This window comes from Argiope bruennichi, chromosome 1 (genome assembly GCF_947563725.1).
Source record: "Argiope bruennichi chromosome 1, qqArgBrue1.1, whole genome shotgun sequence".
Taxonomy (NCBI): Eukaryota; Metazoa; Arthropoda; class Arachnida; order Araneae; family Araneidae; genus Argiope; species Argiope bruennichi.
In genome coordinates, this window is record NC_079151.1 from 77,745,164 (window position 1) to 77,765,460 (window position 20,297).

Sequence of the window (20,297 nt, forward strand, 5' to 3'; positions counted from 1 at the left end):
GTAGGCGTGTCCTTCCATTGCGCGCAATCGTTGGCCTCGTGTGAACACTGTTTTAGAATATGTCGAACTGTTCTTTGTTCGAATGTAAAAAAACTTTCTTCACAATATTTAAAAGCAGTAATGACATATAAAATCCTAAAATAACGTAAATTTAAATTTTTGGTTATCTGAAATTAGTTTAAAACAAATAATCCACAAAGCATGTATGTAGATCGTGCATATTGGCAGCTGCTCAAATGGCACAGTGATTTGATAATGTTTTCCCATTGAGGGCTTTATGTTTTGTATCATATTCAGGTTTACATAATTTCTTTGTGAAGTTTTAGATTTGATATTACTATGAATTATTATTATAATGTGAAATTCCATAGAAAATATTTGATTACTAATATTTTCTATCTTATGGCAGTGTAGCAGAATTAGCAAATCTAACGTGTTTGTTGTCTAATATACCGGATTTTGGAAACATGGATCAAAAAATTCAGACAGTATTAGACGGTCGAAATCCGGAAGAAGTAAGTGTTTTATTCAAATTAAACGATGAAACTGTAGCTACTATTTTGCATTTTGAGTTGTAAAATTTTGACAAGATCGTCATAATCGTGAATTGGTTGGCAATGGCGGCTCTATGTAAATGTTTTAAACGGCCGAATAAAAAGTATGATTTTATTTTTTACATCAGAGGTGTATATAAATAATGGTTTAAGTTTACGCTATTTTTTTTTCTGGCATTAGATGAAAACTAATGATTGTTTTCTACTTCTTCTAGATGACAGTCCATCTGTTAAATTTTCCTTTTTATACTACTTTTATATCCCCGCTGGTATTATTCATAGTAGTAAATTGTATAGCATAAATTAATATTATTTAGCAGTGTTTATAGGTGCTAAAACATATGCATATTTCTAGTAGCAAATTCAATTTATTTTTACGTAAATTTATGGAATTATATGCAAATGAAATTGTGTATTTTTTTTGTTTACTGTTAGACAGTTTTCTCACAGAAACAAAATCATACAAACACAGACTTTTTCGTTTGTTGTTTGTATGATTTGTCACAGTTAATACCTCGAATTTCTCTAATATATTATAATCTTATACTTAAGTAGCATGATTAAGAATCCTCGAGTTGAATTGTAAAAAATAAAAGTTTTAATAAAACTGAGATTCATTTTTAGAGGTTTTGTCGCATGAATGCTTTTATTATTGTATATGTAAGAAAATAAAGCAAAGATCAAAATTTTGTAAAGCATTAATATTTCTTTATTGGAGTATCTGTGTATATCTATTATGGATTTGCTGAGTTTTTTTTAAATCTTGAATATTTGCTTGTTATTTAATAAAATCGTCATGATGTGTCATGTCTATGTATGAACAGTTTGACTTGGGAGAAGAATATTGATTTTTCTAGTATAAAATGTGAATTGTAACCAAATTTGTAAAACTTGCAGTTCACTGAGGTAAATCTTGACAATTCTGCTGGTCCATCGAAGCTTCAACTTCTGCAACAGTTTTGTAATGTTGAACATCTCAGTTTGAAAAATTGTTCAATTGCTAATTTAAAGGGTTTTCCTAAGCTACCAAATTTAAAAAAGGTAAGTTTTTATCTAAAAAAAAATCTGAAAAAGTTTTTATCTGAATAAAAATAATTTAATATTAAACTTATTACATTTTTGATACTTATATATTAATTGTATTGCTTTAGTGAACATAATCCTTAGACTAGCATTAAATCTTGAGTTATTTTCTTTTTCCAATTAATTGCTGATGTGCAATTAAAACACAAACGCCAAATTTTCCTGTTTGTTATGAAATTTTTTAAATGGGGATCATTAAGAATTTTCTGTTAAGAAAAGGCCCTCTCTTCCCCATCCCATATCTTTGTCATTACAAATTATGTTTTAAAATAGCACTATTTTTACTTGTTATGTGCACTGAAGTTATTATGCTATTTGTGACTATGTATGGGACATGCTGGAATCGCCTTTCTGGCAACATTGTATAAAACATTTATTTTTAGTATTAATCTAGTTAGGGTGTGTAGTGTCGTGAAAAGTGCTTAATTTTCTCGTGAAAACAAAGAAAGCTTTTCATTTTGCTTTGTTTTATTTCCCCTCAAGTTGAATATGATAATTTGAAATCATGGTCATAAAGGTTTGTTTACTGGAGGTATCAAAAAAAGAGAACCAACAAAAAAGAATTTAAAGAAGTATTCCAGGGGTTTCAGCACATATTAAGATAACGCTTAATGATTGTTAGCTCTTTCTTTTTCCTTTTATTTTTTCTGACTTTTTTTTATCCCTTTTTTTTTCAGAAATGTACATTGCTATTTATTAAAATTCTGGAATAGCTATTTTGAAGGGATAGTACGAAATACTTACAATGTCATTCTTTTTTGCGAATCGAAAAAAAATTCCGATTTTTAATGTTTTAGATGTTGAAGAATTTATTTAAGTTATGCATGGCAAGTACATATTTAAACTTTTGTGTGTTGTTAAAGAAGAATATGCTATATGGTTCAATCAATGGAAAATATGAAAATAGCTACATGAATTTAATGTGCCTGAACAATATATCAAACATGGGAAAAGCTGCTATAAAAACACTTTGCATATTCAATCATCATTCTCGTTAATATGTAGTTTTTGAGCAATTGCTTGAACGACCTTCTACAGGTATTCAATTGTAATTAATTGTGGTATGTAATTGGATTAGACAGTCGAGTAAAATCTAGCACAATGGAATTTTAACTTGAAACCTTAAGTTTTCAATGATCGCAATATCTTTCGAGGTATTTTTTGAATGTCCTCATCCATTTGAACATTTTTATTTGTTGGACTAATCTTGCCAAATTTGTCTTGATTAAGAAAAAAACAGAAACTTTTGAACTTAAATAATTTTAATGAAATAATTTTGGATTTAGGTGCTGTTATTTTATGAGTTTTTTTCTTTTTATAACTTTTATTGAAATTTTTCCCTAATGAAATGTCTGTTTATATATAAAATCTTGTTCTGAGCAATGCCCAGCATAAAGCCATGGAAATTAGGAGCATGAAATTTGGGAAGTTATTTTTCTTGGTATTCGAGGCACACTAAGAACGATTGCTCAAACTTTTAATTCAAAGTTGAATTAAAATATAGAATTTTAATGTGTTTTCATCATAGCAACAAAACATATTATTGCATAAAAATTATTTTAACACAGTTTAGGTTAAAAAAGAATAGCTTTTGAATAATAAAAATTTTGTTTGATTGAATGTAATTTTTGAAAAATTTCTGAGAAATTAGTTTGGATGCAGTTTATAATAAAGATTTTTATTATAATGAAATTCAAGATGATGTTGCTTCTTTGAATCGTTGAATTGCATTATTCTGCAGCTGTTAAAATTGTAGTGAAAGAAGAGGGAAAAAGTACTTTCGTTGCTTTTATTTAAATTTGCAAATTTTTTAAGCATATTTATTGAATAAAATTCTACATTTGATAAGTTTTGTTAAATTTTGAAGCAATGTATTATATTGTCTTATGCTGGCTTCAAGAAAGACTTTTTTTAAAAATGCTTCAATCGGCATTTTTATTTTCTTGTATACAAAACTTGGAGAAAATATTTCAATCGTCAAAAAATTATAACTCAAGATTTTAATGAATCTCCACGTTTCATACTTCCTTAAATTCGAAAACACATTTTCGGAGAATGTCTGTCTGTGACAAAGATAACACAAAAACACTTTGAGCTAGATGGATGAAATTTGGTATAGTCTTCACACCAAACTTGTAGATTTCGATCAAATTTTCAGCAAACATCCATTTAAAGGAAATCTGTTTGTCTGACTGTTTGAATATAAGTTAGCATGATAAATACAAAATGGCGAGAGTTAGTTGGATAAAATTTGGCACATAGATTTAATATCTATTGTATGAACATCTTTCAAATTTTGACCCAAATCCAACAAGAGTTTCTCTGCATGTTGGTTTGTACTTTCAGAAATAATGTAAGCGCGATAACTCAAAAATGTAGTGACTTGAATATATCAAATTTGGTGTGTAATTTTATGATTACAAGTGCTGTTTTGTGAGGAGCTTTTGATTAAATCAATTGGAAAAAGTGCATCTAAAACCCAAATTCGTTTCTCTGATACTTTTAACCGCATGCCAGATATTAATCTCAAAGCACTTGCCAAGATCACACAATAGAACCAGTTAAAAATATTTAATTCGTACCTAGTGTTAATATTCTGTAATTTTTGACACTAGTACCACATAAGGCGTTCGAATTGTTGAATTGCATTATTCTGCAGGTGTTAAAATTGTAGTGAATATGCTAGAAAGTTTTGGGAAGATGCTCTGGGTGGTTTATTTTCATTTTGCTTATTACAGAGCTGTTTACTTTATGAATTTGTTTCCATTATTTATAAAAACTAAGACTTGTTAAAGCATTTTCATTTCTTCATAAATTATATATAACGTTTCTTTTGTAATTTTTTTTTAAGTAAGGATTTTTCTGTATAGGTTAAAAGATATTATTTCTTTGAATTTTAGGATCGTTAAATATTCAAAGAGGACTTTTACTACACTTTAGAAATAAGAGGTGATAAGACAATTTCTTTTCACTCTGATTATTTGTGAATGCTGGTATTATTTTCTTTAAAAAATGATTTTAACAACTTATTTTGAACATGGCATTGTTCTATTGTCAATATCATGCAGGGGTGTTTGTGCTCCGGGGAAACCCCGGAATTCCGGGGACTTTGAACTTCGATACCCGGAAATTCCGGGGATCGTCGTTCAAAAGGAAGTAGGAATAATAATGAATTATTTATTTTGATCTGGGTAATTTTGTTTGCTTTGAAAGCAGAAAATTTTTTGTTCTTTCCTTATTGCGAGTTATGACTCATTCCCCCGGTTCTCGGACATTCTCTTCTGGATTCTTTTCGGCAAGTAGGCACGGCAGAAAAAAAAGGGAGAGACTTCGTTCGACCAGATGTGCGATAACGTGACTCTGGGTTCAAAGGTCTTATCTCTCCTGGCGTGGCGCCAATAAGTAGAGAAGGGGGATTTTTCGCCGTATTAGCTATTTGTCATTGATCGCTTCGCAACTTTTTTTCTCCGCTGTGTAAAATTTTCGTTTCATTTATTGATGCATGTGTAAATTTTTCGTTTCGTTTATTGAAATATTTTTTATTTATATACGCAAGAGAATTTCACTATGAAATTTCTCGATATAAATAGTGATATTATACAATTAGAAGAAGGTGTCCGGAATGCATTTAGGTGGAATTGGATTGAACGGAGAGATGGTGATGGGGATACCATCGGCACATGGTGCAAGAAAATAAATGTTGCTGGACAAGCATATTGTGTTTTTTGTAACTCACTGCTGAAGTGTGGTGGGGAAGGATTCAAGGCTTTCACAAATCATTCTAAAATCCAATCATCCAATAGCAAAAGAATTCCAAATTTCTCTGATGAAAGCTTATACTAATACAGCACAGCATATGAAACAGAAAATACCCCTTAAAAATTCATATCTAATTAGTTTTACAGCATTAGATCCAGAGCTAAGAGGTAAAACCAGTACAATATTAGCTTTTGAAAAATTATCATCTTTTATGTCCCATATTTTTAGTGATAATGAAAAGTCAAAATTAGAAGCTGAAATAAGGTTATACCAGAGTGATATTGATATCACCAAAGAAATGCTCTACACATCTGATGAAAGTGGAAATCAAGTCAAGTGTACAATTGATAAATATTGGTCTAAAGTTTTTAATTTAAAAGATGATTTCACAAATGATTATAAGTATCCTACATTGGCTAAATTGGTCAAAGCCTGCCTTAGCTGCTTCCATGGCCCATTAGTGGAAAGTGCATTCAACTTAATGGATACACTTGTCACTGACTATAGAACCTCTCTTAAGATTGATTCCCTAGATGCAGTGCAGACTATTAAATATGATTTAATAGTCTGCAGTCTAAAGAAACCTCATGTGAAAAATATGGCTCAAAAAATCCAGTGACTGATCCACTTCACAAAGATCTCTTACTGAATATAAACAGAAGTTGGAAAACATATCAAGAGAACTTAAAAACATGTATTTCAGATGAGTCACCTATAAAAGTCTCTGAAAAACTTTCTACATTAGCAGAAAAGCAAACTGCTTCCACCTCTGCATGTGCAGTTCTCAAGGAAATTTCTTCAACTGTAAATGAGGAAAATAAAAGTCAACCTTCCTGCAATTATGAAGTTCACCACAAAAGAAAGACAAGCCCACAAAGATCGGAAAATAAAAAAAAGCAGCAAAAATTAGATAATTTTTTTTAAAGAATTAATTCAGGTAATTTAAAATATTTACATAAAATCTAGTAGTTTATATGTTTGAAAATTTATGGTTATTAATTTTGCTAAAAAAGTAATTCATTGAACTTTTATAATTAGGTCATTCAATACTTCATAATTGTAATTTTTCATTTCTCACTCCCTCTCCCTTCTCGAAACTCCAAAATGTCGGTAGTAAGTCCGTAAAAGTTTCAGGGGATTTTTTTGGGGTCCCACAAACACCCCTGATCATGGCAGTTTTTCCAGTCATATGATGATAGCTATAGGAATGCTTTAGTTTTTAGCTTTATAAGATTGCAAATAAAATTACTTAATAGACTGAGTCAGTGCAGGGAGAAATTTATTCTTTCCATCTCAGCCCAGTTTTATTTTATTGTTTATATAAAAATCAAATACAAAATTCGTGGTCATTCTAAGCTTCTACATCAATATCGACGTTTTCAGAAATGTCGTATCTATCTGATAAGCTCGCAGACCTTTATTGTCCATCTTATAAAGATTGACTTAATTTTTTTGGTACTAATAGTTTTTTTTTTTTTTCCATTTTTATGATCATTTCTTTGCTTTTGTAAAATCCAACAAGGCATAATTTTACAATAGAAGATGTGCAAATACAGAAATGAATTTTAAAATTTAAAAAATAAGCATTAAAATAAGCTTTTAAGAAATTTTTCAGTAAAAACTATGTTATAGTTATACGAAATTGCTTAATTTTGGAGGTTGAGATCTTAAAAGTACTTAATTTTTACAGCAGTTTGTCCCTATGCACCCTGCTTGTGTTGTTTCACCCTGCTTATGTTGTTTCCCCAAAACAATTACTTTGGAAAAATTATTTGAACAAAACAATTTTATTTTATTTTTAACATTCATTTTTTTTGTAGATATTTATATGAATTAAAACAGTTTCTGATTTTTTTAAAATTAATTTTTGAAATGTATGGTATATAATTTAAAAAAAATTCTTTATATATTTTTTAAAGCATATTGTAAATTTTGAATGGTGAAATATATTACTTCTTTTTGAAAAGATTCTTAAATTTTTTTTAAATTACATTTTTTTAATTTTTAAAATGAATTTAAAAAAATAATATCAAAATTTTATTGAACCCCTAATTTTATTGACATAATGATTGGGATCCCAAGTTTATCTTTATCTTTGCATGTTTATAGCATAGGTGTATTTTTGTTTTTTGTTATGAAATTTTTTTATAATAGCTTATTAAATATAATTCATATGATTAAGGTGTTTAATGTGACTAATATTAATGCACTAGATATTTTTAGTTTCTTTGTGTAATGTTATTTAAAAAAATTGTTTTTTTTAAAAAAAATTTGATTTATGTTTTTTTAAAAAAGAAATTTTACTTTGCAGTTGGATCTGAGTTCCAATAAGATCTCAAGTACTCTTTTTTTCTTGAATGGTTGTCCACAGTTGACTTATTTGGACTTGAGTAATAATAAAATCAAAGATATTATTGCGCTCAAAGCATTAGTAAGTAGCATTTTTTCTGCATCATTGTACTTTATTTTCTCTTTAATATATATGAATTTTTTAATTCTGTTTTTAATTGATAAATTTTTCTTTGTGAATAGTAATTTGTTTTCTTTGTCATTTTCTTTCTCATTGCAAGACAACAAACAAATAATGCATATTCAAAGTAGCTATTGTTTTTTTTTAATAATTTTGGATTTTTTGCAAATTATATTTGTTTTTTTGGCAGTTTCCTACATTTCTAGATGCAATTAGTATCTCCTATTTCCTGAAAATTCAGCATACTTGATAACATGCTTTAAGATAAAAAAAAAATAATTTCTAGAATTAGAAAACATTTCAGACCCCCCCCCCCCAATAATTTTGCATTCCAATTGCATATTTTCAAAGAAATATGTTTAATTTAATGAGTAGCAATGTCTATAATCAAATGGAGAAAATTTATGCACTTTTTCCTTTTTGCCATTTTTAAAGCACCTTTTGTATTTAATTGTCATAGAATTTTTACATTTTTTTTTTTCATTTTTATAATTAGAGTAGATATGCTTTTTGTTTTTAACTTTATAGTAAATGAATGTTTATATGTTCTATGGAATATAAAATTCACTAGCATCTTAAATTTCTCTAATCGAAGAGCATGTTGTGGGAGTTATTCATTTAATGTAAAAGATCAATGTTGTAAATATTCAGTGCATTTCACAAATTTATTGAGTTTTTTTTTTCTTTTTTAAATAAGAAGTTATAGGAAATTCCTTTATTCATATTATCAGCTATAATATATTTATTTATATATACTGATCTGCTGTGTTATATGAGCAATTAAAATCAATCTATGTTAAAATGCATTTTGATTTTTAAATATAAAAGAAAGTATATTTTCTGTATTTATTTAGGGTTACTTAATAAGCAGATATGTACAAAATTATTGTAGATTTAAGAAAATGTTTTTGATTATCTTAGGTTTTTTAATTTTTTTTAAAGGAAATGTGCAAAGTTAGTGATGCATGTGAATTCAAACTTTAAAAAAAAAATAATATCGGCTTTTAATTAAAATTTTTTACAAAATTAATTTTGATCTTAACAGGGAAAGCTGAAAAAATTGCAGTCTCTTAAATTTGTCGGTTGCGAAATTACCCAAGTTCCAGAATATAGAAAAAGAGTTTTTCATATTGTTAAAAATTTAAAAAATCTAGATGGACAAGTCAAAACTGCAGAAGATGCTGGTAAATATTTTTGATTTATTTTTATTAAAGAAATGTGTTTAATGGGTTTGTATTATTAGATGTTGTTAAATTAGTGAAGCTGCTAAAAATATAGAAAAGAGAAAAAGAATAATATTATAAATATCTTTTTATAATTATATTTATTATTCATTTATATAATTTATTATTTCATATCATATAAAAATAAATTTTCATTTATAAGTTCATTAAATATTTTAATCATATCAGAAATGACCTTGTATCTGTAGATGAAAATAAATTTAAAATACTGAAAGAAAATTTGTTCAGATTTTTTGCTTGTTGTAACATATACTGTTTTCATCTATGAAACATTAAGAAAAAAAACTGTTTAAGAAACAGTATATCTGAAATGTGTTTAAATAGATATTATATATTTATAAAAATTATATTTATTATTATTATTATTATTATATACATAATAAAAATTATATTATATATTTATAAAAATATAACTGTTAGTAAAGAAATCTTGAATTCTTTGAAAAAAAACTTAAAGTATAAATATAAATTCGTAATACCTAATATGTATAGAATTTTTTATTTCATTATATTTGTATTTCTTTAACCATTTTTTTAAATTTCACTTTTTCAATCATTAAATGATTTTTATCAATGTTTCAATGTTGTAATTTCACTGGTTCTGGCAAGTAAGAATTTTTGTTCTTATTGCATCTTTATTATATTAAATAAATGTTCTTAATTTTTAGGATTTTTATATCTTGTTAGAAATTATATTAATCCTTTACCTCTTTTAAATAGGAGAAATAAGATTGATGTAACATATTCTTTAGTTTTTACAAAGTTCTAATTCTTAATGAAAGAAATTGCTACTTTAAGGTAATGATGATATGTAACCCCACTTTCCCCGAATTAATTTCTGCATATGCTGCTCATGAAGAAACTTAACTTCGTGACATATTTCTCTTAAAAATTACAGCATCTTTCATTTTTATGTACTTACTGATGTATTTTAAATTCAGCATCTTTTATTTATTTCTCTGATTTTTTTTCTTTTTTTTTTTCTTTTGCTGTTATTTATTCATCAAAGCTCTTTATATCGCTTGTCAATAAGTCTTGAAAAGCATTTGAAAAACTTGTGTATCAGCTTTCTTTTCTATTATTTTCTTATATGTGAATTATATTTAGGGAATATATTATTATTGTCAAAAAATTCATATGTAAGGTTTAAATGCAGCTCCACATTTCTAACTTTCTCAATTTTTTTTTAAAAAAAAGTCATTTTTTGAATTTTATCTGTTTTTTAATATAACTTAAACTCTAGATGGATAAAATTGAGTATACGGTTTTGAAATCAAATTTACAGTTTCTATTCAACTTTGAATAAAATTCATTTATTAGAAGTATGCTTGAATACAATTATTGCAAAGTATAAAGAGCTAGGTGGATAAAATTTGATGATATGATTTGTTTATCTGTATATTTACATGTATATAAATGCAATAACTCAAGAACTTGCACTGATTTGAAAATGATTTATGATCTTGTTATAATAATAGTTCTGTATCGAATTCAGGTTTTAATCAGTCAACAAAAAGTTGCCCAAAACGTATACTTGACTTTCTTTACTACAATATGATGCAAATAATGATCTGAAAATAAAAATCCGAGGACTCCTGATATTTGTTTGTTTACTCATGGTTTCACAATTTTTATACTGCAAGGAAGGAATAATTCCTTTATTCTGGATTTATTGCAAGAGATTTTTGGAAGAGCTTTCCTCTGTTATTTTTTTTTTATCTATAAATTATCAGCTTTTCAAAATTGATATAGAAAATATCATGGTAAATATTACTGCTTTCCAATTTGGTGAAACTTTTTTTTTTTTAATATAGTAGTAAGTTTAAAGGTTATCTCTATTCAGGAGAATAAAGTTATTTAGTAAAATCTTTTTATATTTTATCTGTGCTGCAGATTTTTCATAAAGTTTCTTTATGTTACTGAAATGCACATGTTATGGAAACCTTGTAAAGTTAGGATTGAAACAACTATGTTATTAAATCATAAATAAAGTTATGATTTAAATTGAGGATAATTGATTTTTAATGTGATTCTTTTCCTGAATGAAAAATCATTCCTCTGAAATAACTTGATTTGGGGGGGGGGGGCTCTTGATGAAGCTCGAAGAAAAGTGCGTTTTTGAATTTGGTGTTTTTTTTTTTTTAATTGCAAATATTTTTAGTGCATAAAGGATTAGATAGATTGTATGTTTTGCACTTATTTATCATTAAATTTTTTTAATCTAATTGACAAAATTAAATTTTTATTTTAATTCTCACTCTGCTGATTTTATAGTTGAATTTAATCCTGATCTTAAGTGTTAAATATTTGATTTTTTATTCATTGTTTTTATATTTGAAAGCTTGTTTTTACTAACCATACTTTTTATCTGAAATTTACAGAAGATCCAAAAATAGATTTGACTAATGCTGGGAATGATCCTTTGAATGGAAGTAGCCAGAAAAAGCCTAAAAAAAGAAAATCAAAGGGTGGCGATCCTCCCCCCAAGAAATTGAAAGTTATATTACCTCAGAAAAATGCATTAATGCAACTGAATGAATTAAAACCAGGATTAAAATATGTAGTGGAATCTGTTTCTGGACCAGCTCATAATCCTCAGTTTATTGTATCAGTTGAAGTTAATGGAACCAAATATGTTGGCCATGGTACTTCAAAACAACTAGCTAAACATGCTGCTGCTCAGTTGGCTTTAGCATCATTTGTCCAATTTAGAAATACACCAGAGGCATTGACAGCAATTAATAACCCTGTGGTTCAAATAGACTTCACATCTGACGAAAAAAATGATGGATTTTCTTTCAACAAACCTGAATCACACAAAAATGGATCTGATCTTCAAATTAATATGGATAATACTGGAAATAACATTCCTAAAAATTCTTTAAAAATCCTGTCCGATGCATCTAAGAAGAATCCTGTTATGCTTTTAAATGAAATTCATCCAGGCTTAGAATATAAACTTGTCGATGAAAATTCTACTATTCCCAGTCAGCGTTTTCGCATGAAAGTAGAAGTTGATGGAGTTACATTTGAAGGTACAGGCCCAAATAAAAAGCAGGCTAAAGCATCAGCTGCACGTTCTGTTATGTCTAACTTATATAAAGTGTCCTATAATACATATGGTTTATCTTTATTAGCTCCAAATTCAATTGATGCAGATCTCTTTAATTTTCCTCAGCATGTGGCTGATAGAATATCACATATTCTGTCAAATACATTTAATGAGGTAATGACAGGAAATGTGGAACATGCAAAGTGGAAGGTCATAGCTGGAATAGCAATGACAACAGATGAAGCCATGGAAGACATAAAGATTGTTAGCATAGGAACAGGCACCAAATGTATTAATGGAGAGCATATAAGTATGGTTGGTGCTAATTTAAATGACTGCCATGCTGAAATAATATCTCGCAGATGTCTTAAGGACTTCTTCTACACTAATCTTGAAATGCATCTGGAGGGCGAGGAAAATAAGTCAATATTTATTAAGACAGAAAGTGGTGGATTTCAGTTGAAGCCAAATATCAAATTTCATTTATATATCAGTACCGCACCTTGTGGGGATGCACGCATCTTTTGCCCTCATGAGGAAGGAGCTATAGAATCAATGGATCGTCATCCCAATCGTAATTCTCGTGGCGCCTTACGTACCAAAATTGAATCTGGCGAAGGAACTATACCTATTAGATCTGGACAAGGTATTCAGACTTGGGATGGAATTCTTCCTGGGCAAGAGCGTTTATTGACAATGTCTTGTTCAGATAAAATAGCATCTTGGAATGTTCTGGGACTTCAAGGGGCTCTATTAAGTCATTTTATTGAACCAATTTACCTTGACAGTGTGATATTGGGTGGATTGTTTCATCCTAGTCACTTGAAACGTGCCCTTTTTGGACGTATTGAGAACTCAATTAAAGAATTACCATCTCTTTTCAAACTAAATAAGCCCAAAATGTGTCCGACTAGTAGTCCAGAAACGAGGCATTTGGCAAAATCTCCTAATTTTAGTGTTAACTGGACATCTGGACTTGGACGTGCTGAAGTTGTCAATGCAACTACTGGTAAAATGGAAAGTGGACAAGTTTCTCGACTATCAAAGAGATCTTTCTTCCAGCGTTTTTTAAATATATATGATCGGTTACCACACATAATAAACTATGAAACTCCTAAACCTGGGTTATATGCTTTGTATAAAAATGTTGTTCAACACTACCAGGTTGCTAAAAGAGTTCTTACATCAGCTTTTTCAGATGCTGGTCTTGGGAACTGGGTGAAAAAACCCATTGAACAAAATGAATTTGAACTTTTATTTTAAAATCATTTTACATTTTTCATACTGTTTTAGAAATTCAACTTTTAGTTTTTGAAATATTGTTATAATTGTATACATAGACATGTGTAAGTTGTAGATTTGTGTTGTAAATACTTGCTGTGAATCATTATAGAAAAAGCATACTAAAAATTTCCATATTTTATTATTTAATGAAAGAAGATTCCATTATATTAACAAGGAACAAGTAGCAATTGCTCTTAAAATTGGAAATCCTTTCTGAATGTAGAGGTTTTGCCATTAATATATTACATGCATGAAAAATTTGCATTCTGTGAAATTAACTTTCTGGGAAAAAATCTATACTTCTTAAATTTAAACAATATCTATAATTTAATTGTAAATATTGTTATTATTAAGAGGTGAAAATGAAATCAATATTAATTGAAGAAAAAATTGATTTCTGCTTAATGGGCAAGTACCTCATAGGTTTTTTTTAAAAATTAACATTTATTGCAATTTGTACAATATGATACAGCTTTGAAAAGTTTCATGGTCAGTACTGCAGAGTTTTTCTATGACTCTTATAAGAGGTTCTGTATTTTCTTTGCAAAACTAGTCAATTCCTATGTCTTTTTTTTTTGTTTAGCATTTTATTTTTTTGTCAAATTTATCTTCTTTGATATCACTCTTGGCAGGTATTACAAGATTCATCAAATTGTCCATTATTTCTCATTCAGTTCATTGACTTCTTCCACATCTGAAAATATTTTGTTATCAATTACTTATGTTGAATTTATTTGATACTGTTTTTATTTGATTAAAAAAAATTCTTTTAACATGTTGAAAGTTTCTGGCCAAAGGTAACATAAATTTGTAATTTTATTTAAATTAAACTTTTTCTTTCATGCAATATGTATATTTTTTTCTTGAAAGTATACTTAAATTTGCCATATATCTAAGAAGTAAAGAGGTAAAAATGGCACAAAATGCTCTAAAAATGTTTTTTAAAAAAAATTACTCATGTAAAATTATTTTATTTGTATGTTCACCATTAAGCATTAATAAATGTGTATCGCCATGTTTTCAATACTTTGCATTAATATTTTTTTTTAAATATTCACAAATGTTTTTTACTAAAGCATTTAATAATATCTTGTAATATATGAAAATATAAATAATTAAATTTTTAGATTTCTCATATAAGAATACATTTTTTTTTTTGGAGATTATCATTTATATTCTCTGATTATAATTTTAGTTTTTGATTTTTGAAGTAAAAGTAATGTACAATATGTTTTATCTATTTAGCAGGGTCATGAAAGATTTAAATCTATTTTAGTTATGTACTTTAATAACAGTTTTCAATATATTTTATAATTGCAATATAATTTAAAAAAAATTTAAATTTGAATGTAATCAGTCCTGCATATTCGTGTATATTAAGATCTTGATTAAATGCTAAAAAAAAGAAAAAGAAAAAAAGTGACGTGGAGAATCTTTATTTGAAATATTATTCTGGGCTTTATTCCATTTTGGAAAAAAAAAATAAATTAATTTTTACTATACTAATATCATACATGATATTTTAGATAATGATATTCACTATTATAAATAAGTTATCAAAATATCTGATTATTTATATAATAATTTTAACTTATTTATTAAATAATAATTTTTACTTTATATAATAATTTTAACTTAATTATTACTTATAATAATTTTAACTTAACCATATTTACACTCACAATCTTACTTTTTACCCTCTACACATTACTGATATTCAGTGAGATATAGCAGATTTGTTTTCATAATAGATTCAGTTCTACTAATAGTTTCCATATGGCTAATACAAATGTATTTAACAGTTTCCCTGGAAAAATTATTCCAAATAGAAAAATGATTTTAAAAATTTCTCGGTTTAAAATAACTTACTTATACTATTTTTTTTTTTGTTATTGTGAATTTAATATTGTCATGAGCCAATAAGTGCAATGCTGAGTGGAAAAGGTCTTAATGAACTAAGATCCTTTTTTTCAATAATAAATGAAGTTTTTAAGATCAGAGTAAAACTGTAAAAGTCGGTTCATAATTGTCTTTGATTTTTGGCAACAGTATTTTTTTTTTTTTTTTTTTTTTTTTTTTTTTGCGTTTTTAACAAGACATAAAATAAAGATGTTATTGGACATTACAGATTTGAGAGTTCCAAATATATTTATTTTACAGGGTGATGCAAACTTGACAGTTACTTACAGCACAAAACTGATTTTTATATCATCTTAAAGATAAAAAAAATAATCTTTTCAATGATACCAATGTTTTAATCTATAAATTTTCTATTTTTAATAATTTTTTTTTAAAAAATATACTTTCCAACAATTATTTTGCCCAAAGTGAAAATAAGATTTAACCTGCACACACACATTATGAATACATGAGAAAGATTAGCTTTTATCAGCATGTTAACTTAATCTTTCATTTTGAATTTTTGTAAACTCTTAGTGAAAACTAAGCATAGAAAAGTGTAATGTTCAACATTGTTTGTATGAATTGAAATAAATATGAATATTTTTTCTGTTATGTTTTAAAATTTTTATATTATTAATTCAGTATTCTTTAAGACATACAAAGTTGAATATATGTGCAGAACATCCACACTAATCAGCCTAACAGCTAATTTCTAAAACCTTATTAATGGCGTATATATCTAATAAAAATTGGTCGAAATGAAATGAATTACAAATTTTAAATTTTTATACAGATCCTCTGTTTTGCGAGTGATGTTTTTCTCGATTATAATTTATATTTTAAATATAAAAAACTAAACTAAACTAATATTTTAAATATAAAAAGTTCCTTTCTTTTGCAATTAAAACTAATTGATTATAAAAATTTAAATGCTTCTATTTTATTTTTTTGTAAAAAAAATAAATAATAATAATAATAAAAAAAAAATGCGCGATTTTAAACCTTTCCAACCCTCTTAAAAAAATAACCAATCAAATTTTGGATTTTCCCTGAGACTGATTGCCTAAAATAATAAAATTGTTGATTGTCCTAAAATGATGATATTGAAAGTCAGACTTGATTGCTGAAGATTGAAACGTTAGATTGTGAAGATAATTTTACTAAATATGATTTATAGAATCGAAGTACTGTATAAAATTTAACTTCATAAATGTTTTAAGAAGTGCATTTATTGATTTAAATGTGGTAAAAACCTAATTTTATACTGAGCGAGGGAAATTTTTATCGAATAATTCTATGAAATATTACATAAATTATTAAAAAAATATTCTATGGTACACATAAGATTACAATGCTGAAAGATTCAATTTTCTAGCCATTTTTTTTTAAATGTTTTGTTTTAGCAAAAACGTTTTCGTATTTATTGAAGTTTTATCTCTTTAATTTCAAAATTAAATCCTATAGTAGTAGACAGCAAATTTGATATGTAGTATATATATATATATATCAAATTAGGATATATAGCAGATATATAGTATAGTGAACAAAATACTGTAAGGCTTTTGTAATACTTATGAAATATGTGGCTATTGAAATTTGAAGCTTAAATATGTTTTGCTGAAGAAACTATTAAGAGAATAAGGTACAAAAATATTTAATTGAAAATTTTAGCGAGCATTACTCCTGGCGAATCGATTAGTCGCCAAAGGTGATTAGTTAAAAATAAGCAAACATTAATAGAATATCTGGAAGACTGAACTTCGTTCCGCAGTTTTTTTTATTTTTTTTTTTATAATGTGTTTTTCGGAAAAAATATGAATCGCATACTGATTACATATATTTTTCAATCTTACCTACATATGGACTGGTTATTTAAATAAAATAAGAAAAATCACGAATGCACTTAGTTTAACATGTTATTCGAAACAATCTTCTGTTTTACAGAATTCATTTTACAGCTTATCTATCATTACTTAAATTTTTGAATTTACACGCAGTTTTAACACGATGAAATCGATTCTGAGATGGCATTTTATTGACATTGTCAATATGAGAGCAGATAGAAAAAGGCTCTAATAATTAGTTATAAAAAATGTTTTTTTGTGTTTGATAAAACGCGTTTTTTTTTTCAGGAGACCTTTATAGATATAACTTAAGAAAGCAAAAATATAAATACATAAGAAAAAAAAACCCTCGCAATTTGAACCCAGGATCCACAACACACGCGCCATTCAAGTTATTATAACCACTGTTCGATGCGGAATTTAAATATACTTAATCTAATAGTTAGATATATAATTTATTTATTTTTGTGTATGTGTAAAATAGCATTTTTTCAGGAAAGACATCTACATAGGTAGACTTAAAAAGCAAAATCTTATCTAAATATAAAATCTGATCGAAATCGTTAGAACAGTTTCCGAGATGCACAAAATAAGTTACACACAAGAATTGCTCGTTCAAACTTATATGATACATTCTTTATTTATCTTATGTACTAAATTTAGTTAGGATAATTATCTCCAAACAACTGAACGATTTATGTTTATCCATGAATTACTCATTTTTCAGAGTGCATGAACTTCTAAATGGCATGTCATACAATGAAAGTGAAATAGAACCAAACAACCTTCATTCTTAACACAATAAGGTTGTCTGTAAAGTGGGATGCCATAAGAGCCTTGATTACTTATAATAGATATGAGTAATCAAGGCTCATGTGCGCTACAAACGATTGCAGATAATATAACAGAAAAACCATAAGTAAGAGCAAAAGCGAGTGGGTTTTACCAATAATTCACTAGGCCGGAATCCTCGCCTAGGGGTAGCGCGTCTTCCCCCCGTGATCTAGGCGTTCGAGCATGGTTATTTTCTTCTTGTGTTCTCTCTGTGAGGTGCGTGAATGAGTCCCGCTGTAAAAAGGGGTTGTGCAAGCGAGTGTGTGTGTGCTATCTTCATTTGAGCTAGAAGTCAGACTTCTGCCCTCGGGTGCTCAGTGGTCTTTGCCCTCAGAAGCTACTGCGCGAAAATTTGGCTTTAAGTATTCACACGACAAAAAAAAAAAAAAAAAAACCCTAGAAACTGCAGTTTTATTATTTTTATGGTTTGTAATGTTACAAAATTTTAATATAACAAGTTTAGCCTCCAAAGTATTACTGTAGATTGGACTGTTGTATGTTTTCTGTAAACGAACCTTATAGATTACGTACAATCTCTAAGGAATTTGTTTGATGTTCATGAGTCAAAAAGAAGAAGCATTTTTAAATTTAATTATTATGAATTTAATAGTAATACTAAAAAATATTTTTACAGCAAACAAGAGAATAGTCGTTGTTCTTCTTTGCTTAGATAAAATAGAGTATATGGGAATAAATCCATTCTTACCTATTATTGATTTCAAAGCTAGTAAACAGATCGTTGTCTTATATTAAATTTGATGAAAAAGAAATTCGTATAATTTACTGAACATGGATGATCAAATTAGAGAAAATAGTGATTTACTATTAAGAGCAAATTGACTAATCGAAAGAGCTTGGTGAATGTATTAATTTTTTTTGCACATGCACTTGAATTAAATGAAAAATTTCGCAATGTTCTTGGAAAGTCAAAATTAGCTCTTGAAAAGCTATTATCCTGTCTTTTGCCCAGCTTAGAAGCCTACTCTTATTTTGTATGATGACTATGAATGTGACTGAAGAAAAATATTTATTCTTAAAATAATAAATAATTACAGGATGACCATAATTTCTACTGAAAGAATTTGCCTGACTTTTTACTGATATTTCCAGGTTTAATAAAAAATTTCACTTTCTTTTTTCAGATGTATCTGAAATCTTCAGAACTAGAAACCCATTTAGATGGACTGTTATCTTACTAAACAGTATTTCATATATAATAGTCATAGATTAACTAACGAAAGTTGTAATAGAAAATTTTATGCGCATTGGCTGACAGCTTAAGATTATATATAAACACACTGAGGAGACAAAATTCATGGGCAAATATACAAATAGCAGTAGTATTGAGTACAAAATGTATAAATGAGCAGTGCATTCATTATCAGGGCTTTCTTTTGTATTCAAATGATTCATGTGAAAAGATTTCTGTCATGATTATTTCAGCACGACGAGAATTAACAGATTTTGAACGGAGAATGATAGTTAGAGCTAGACGCATGTGATGTTCCATTTCAAAATTAAATATTCTGAGATCCACAGTGTCAAGAGTGTGCCGAGAATACTCAATTTCAGTCATAACCTTCCACCATGGCAGCGCAGTGGTCCACTGCCAGCACTTAATGACCAAGATCAGCGACGTATGCACAGAATTGTCAGCGTTTACAGACAAGCAACACTGAATGAACTAACCGCAGGAATTAATGTGGTACGTATGGGAGGCGTATCCGTTAAAGTTCATGTACTTTAGGTATTAATCTGTTAGCACAGTGCGGTGAAATTCGGCTTTAATGGGCTGTTGTAGTAGAAAAACCGATCCCAGTACTTTACTAACAGATGAGATCGGCCTGCAGCGCTTCTCAGGCGGCATGAACATATTGGTTAGGTCCTAGACAATTAGAAAACTGTTGCTTATTCAGATGAGTCATGATTTCAATTGGTAAGAGTTGATGGTCGAATCCAAGTGTCGCTCAGACCTCAAGAAGTCATGCACTCAAGGTGCCAACGAGGTTCTGTGCAAACTTGGTAGTGGCGCCATAATGGTATGAATTGTTTGTATGGAATCTTTGATCCAAATGGACGGATCACTAACTGAAAGTGGTTATATTCAGCTACTTGGAGACCACTTGCAGCTATTCATGGACTTTATGTATCAAAACAACGGTGGAATTTTTATGGATGACAATGCCGAATAAAAACTGTTCGCAGTTGATTTGAAGAACATTTTTAGACAAATCCAGCGAATAATTCGGTTATCTAGATAGCCCGACATGA

At 28.0% G+C, this 20,297-nt stretch overlaps 1 protein-coding gene across 2 annotated transcripts; it reads left to right on the forward strand.

The window, feature by feature from the left end:
* Nucleotides 1-50: 50 nt before the first annotated feature.
* LOC129969344 (double-stranded RNA-specific editase 1-like) lies at nucleotides 51-14,421 on the forward strand. Of its 2 annotated transcripts, none has more exons than XM_056083892.1 (6): nucleotides 51-84; nucleotides 410-515; nucleotides 1,452-1,595; nucleotides 7,708-7,827; nucleotides 8,912-9,050; nucleotides 11,492-14,421. In XM_056083892.1, the coding sequence occupies exons 2-6, from the start codon at nucleotides 468-470 to the stop codon at nucleotides 13,423-13,425; spliced, it is 2,385 nt and encodes a 794-aa protein (XP_055939867.1). In that variant the 5' UTR covers nucleotides 51-84; nucleotides 410-467; the 3' UTR covers nucleotides 13,426-14,421. The 2 variants fall into 2 exon arrangements, with proteins under 2 accessions (XP_055939867.1, XP_055939859.1); XM_056083884.1 differs by lacking the exon at nucleotides 51-84 and adding an exon at nucleotides 120-297.
* Nucleotides 14,422-20,297: the final 5,876 nt, after the last annotated feature.

Coding starts and splice junctions, on each gene's coding strand:
- LOC129969344 (XM_056083884.1), top strand. CDS start 278: ATGTTTTGTATCATATTCAG. Junction 1,596..7,707: donor AGCTACCAAATTTAAAAAAG/GTAAGTTTTTAT, acceptor TTTACTTTGCAG/TTGGATCTGAGTTCCAATAA. Junction 9,051..11,491: donor CAAAACTGCAGAAGATGCTG/GTAAATATTTTT, acceptor TGAAATTTACAG/AAGATCCAAAAATAGATTTG.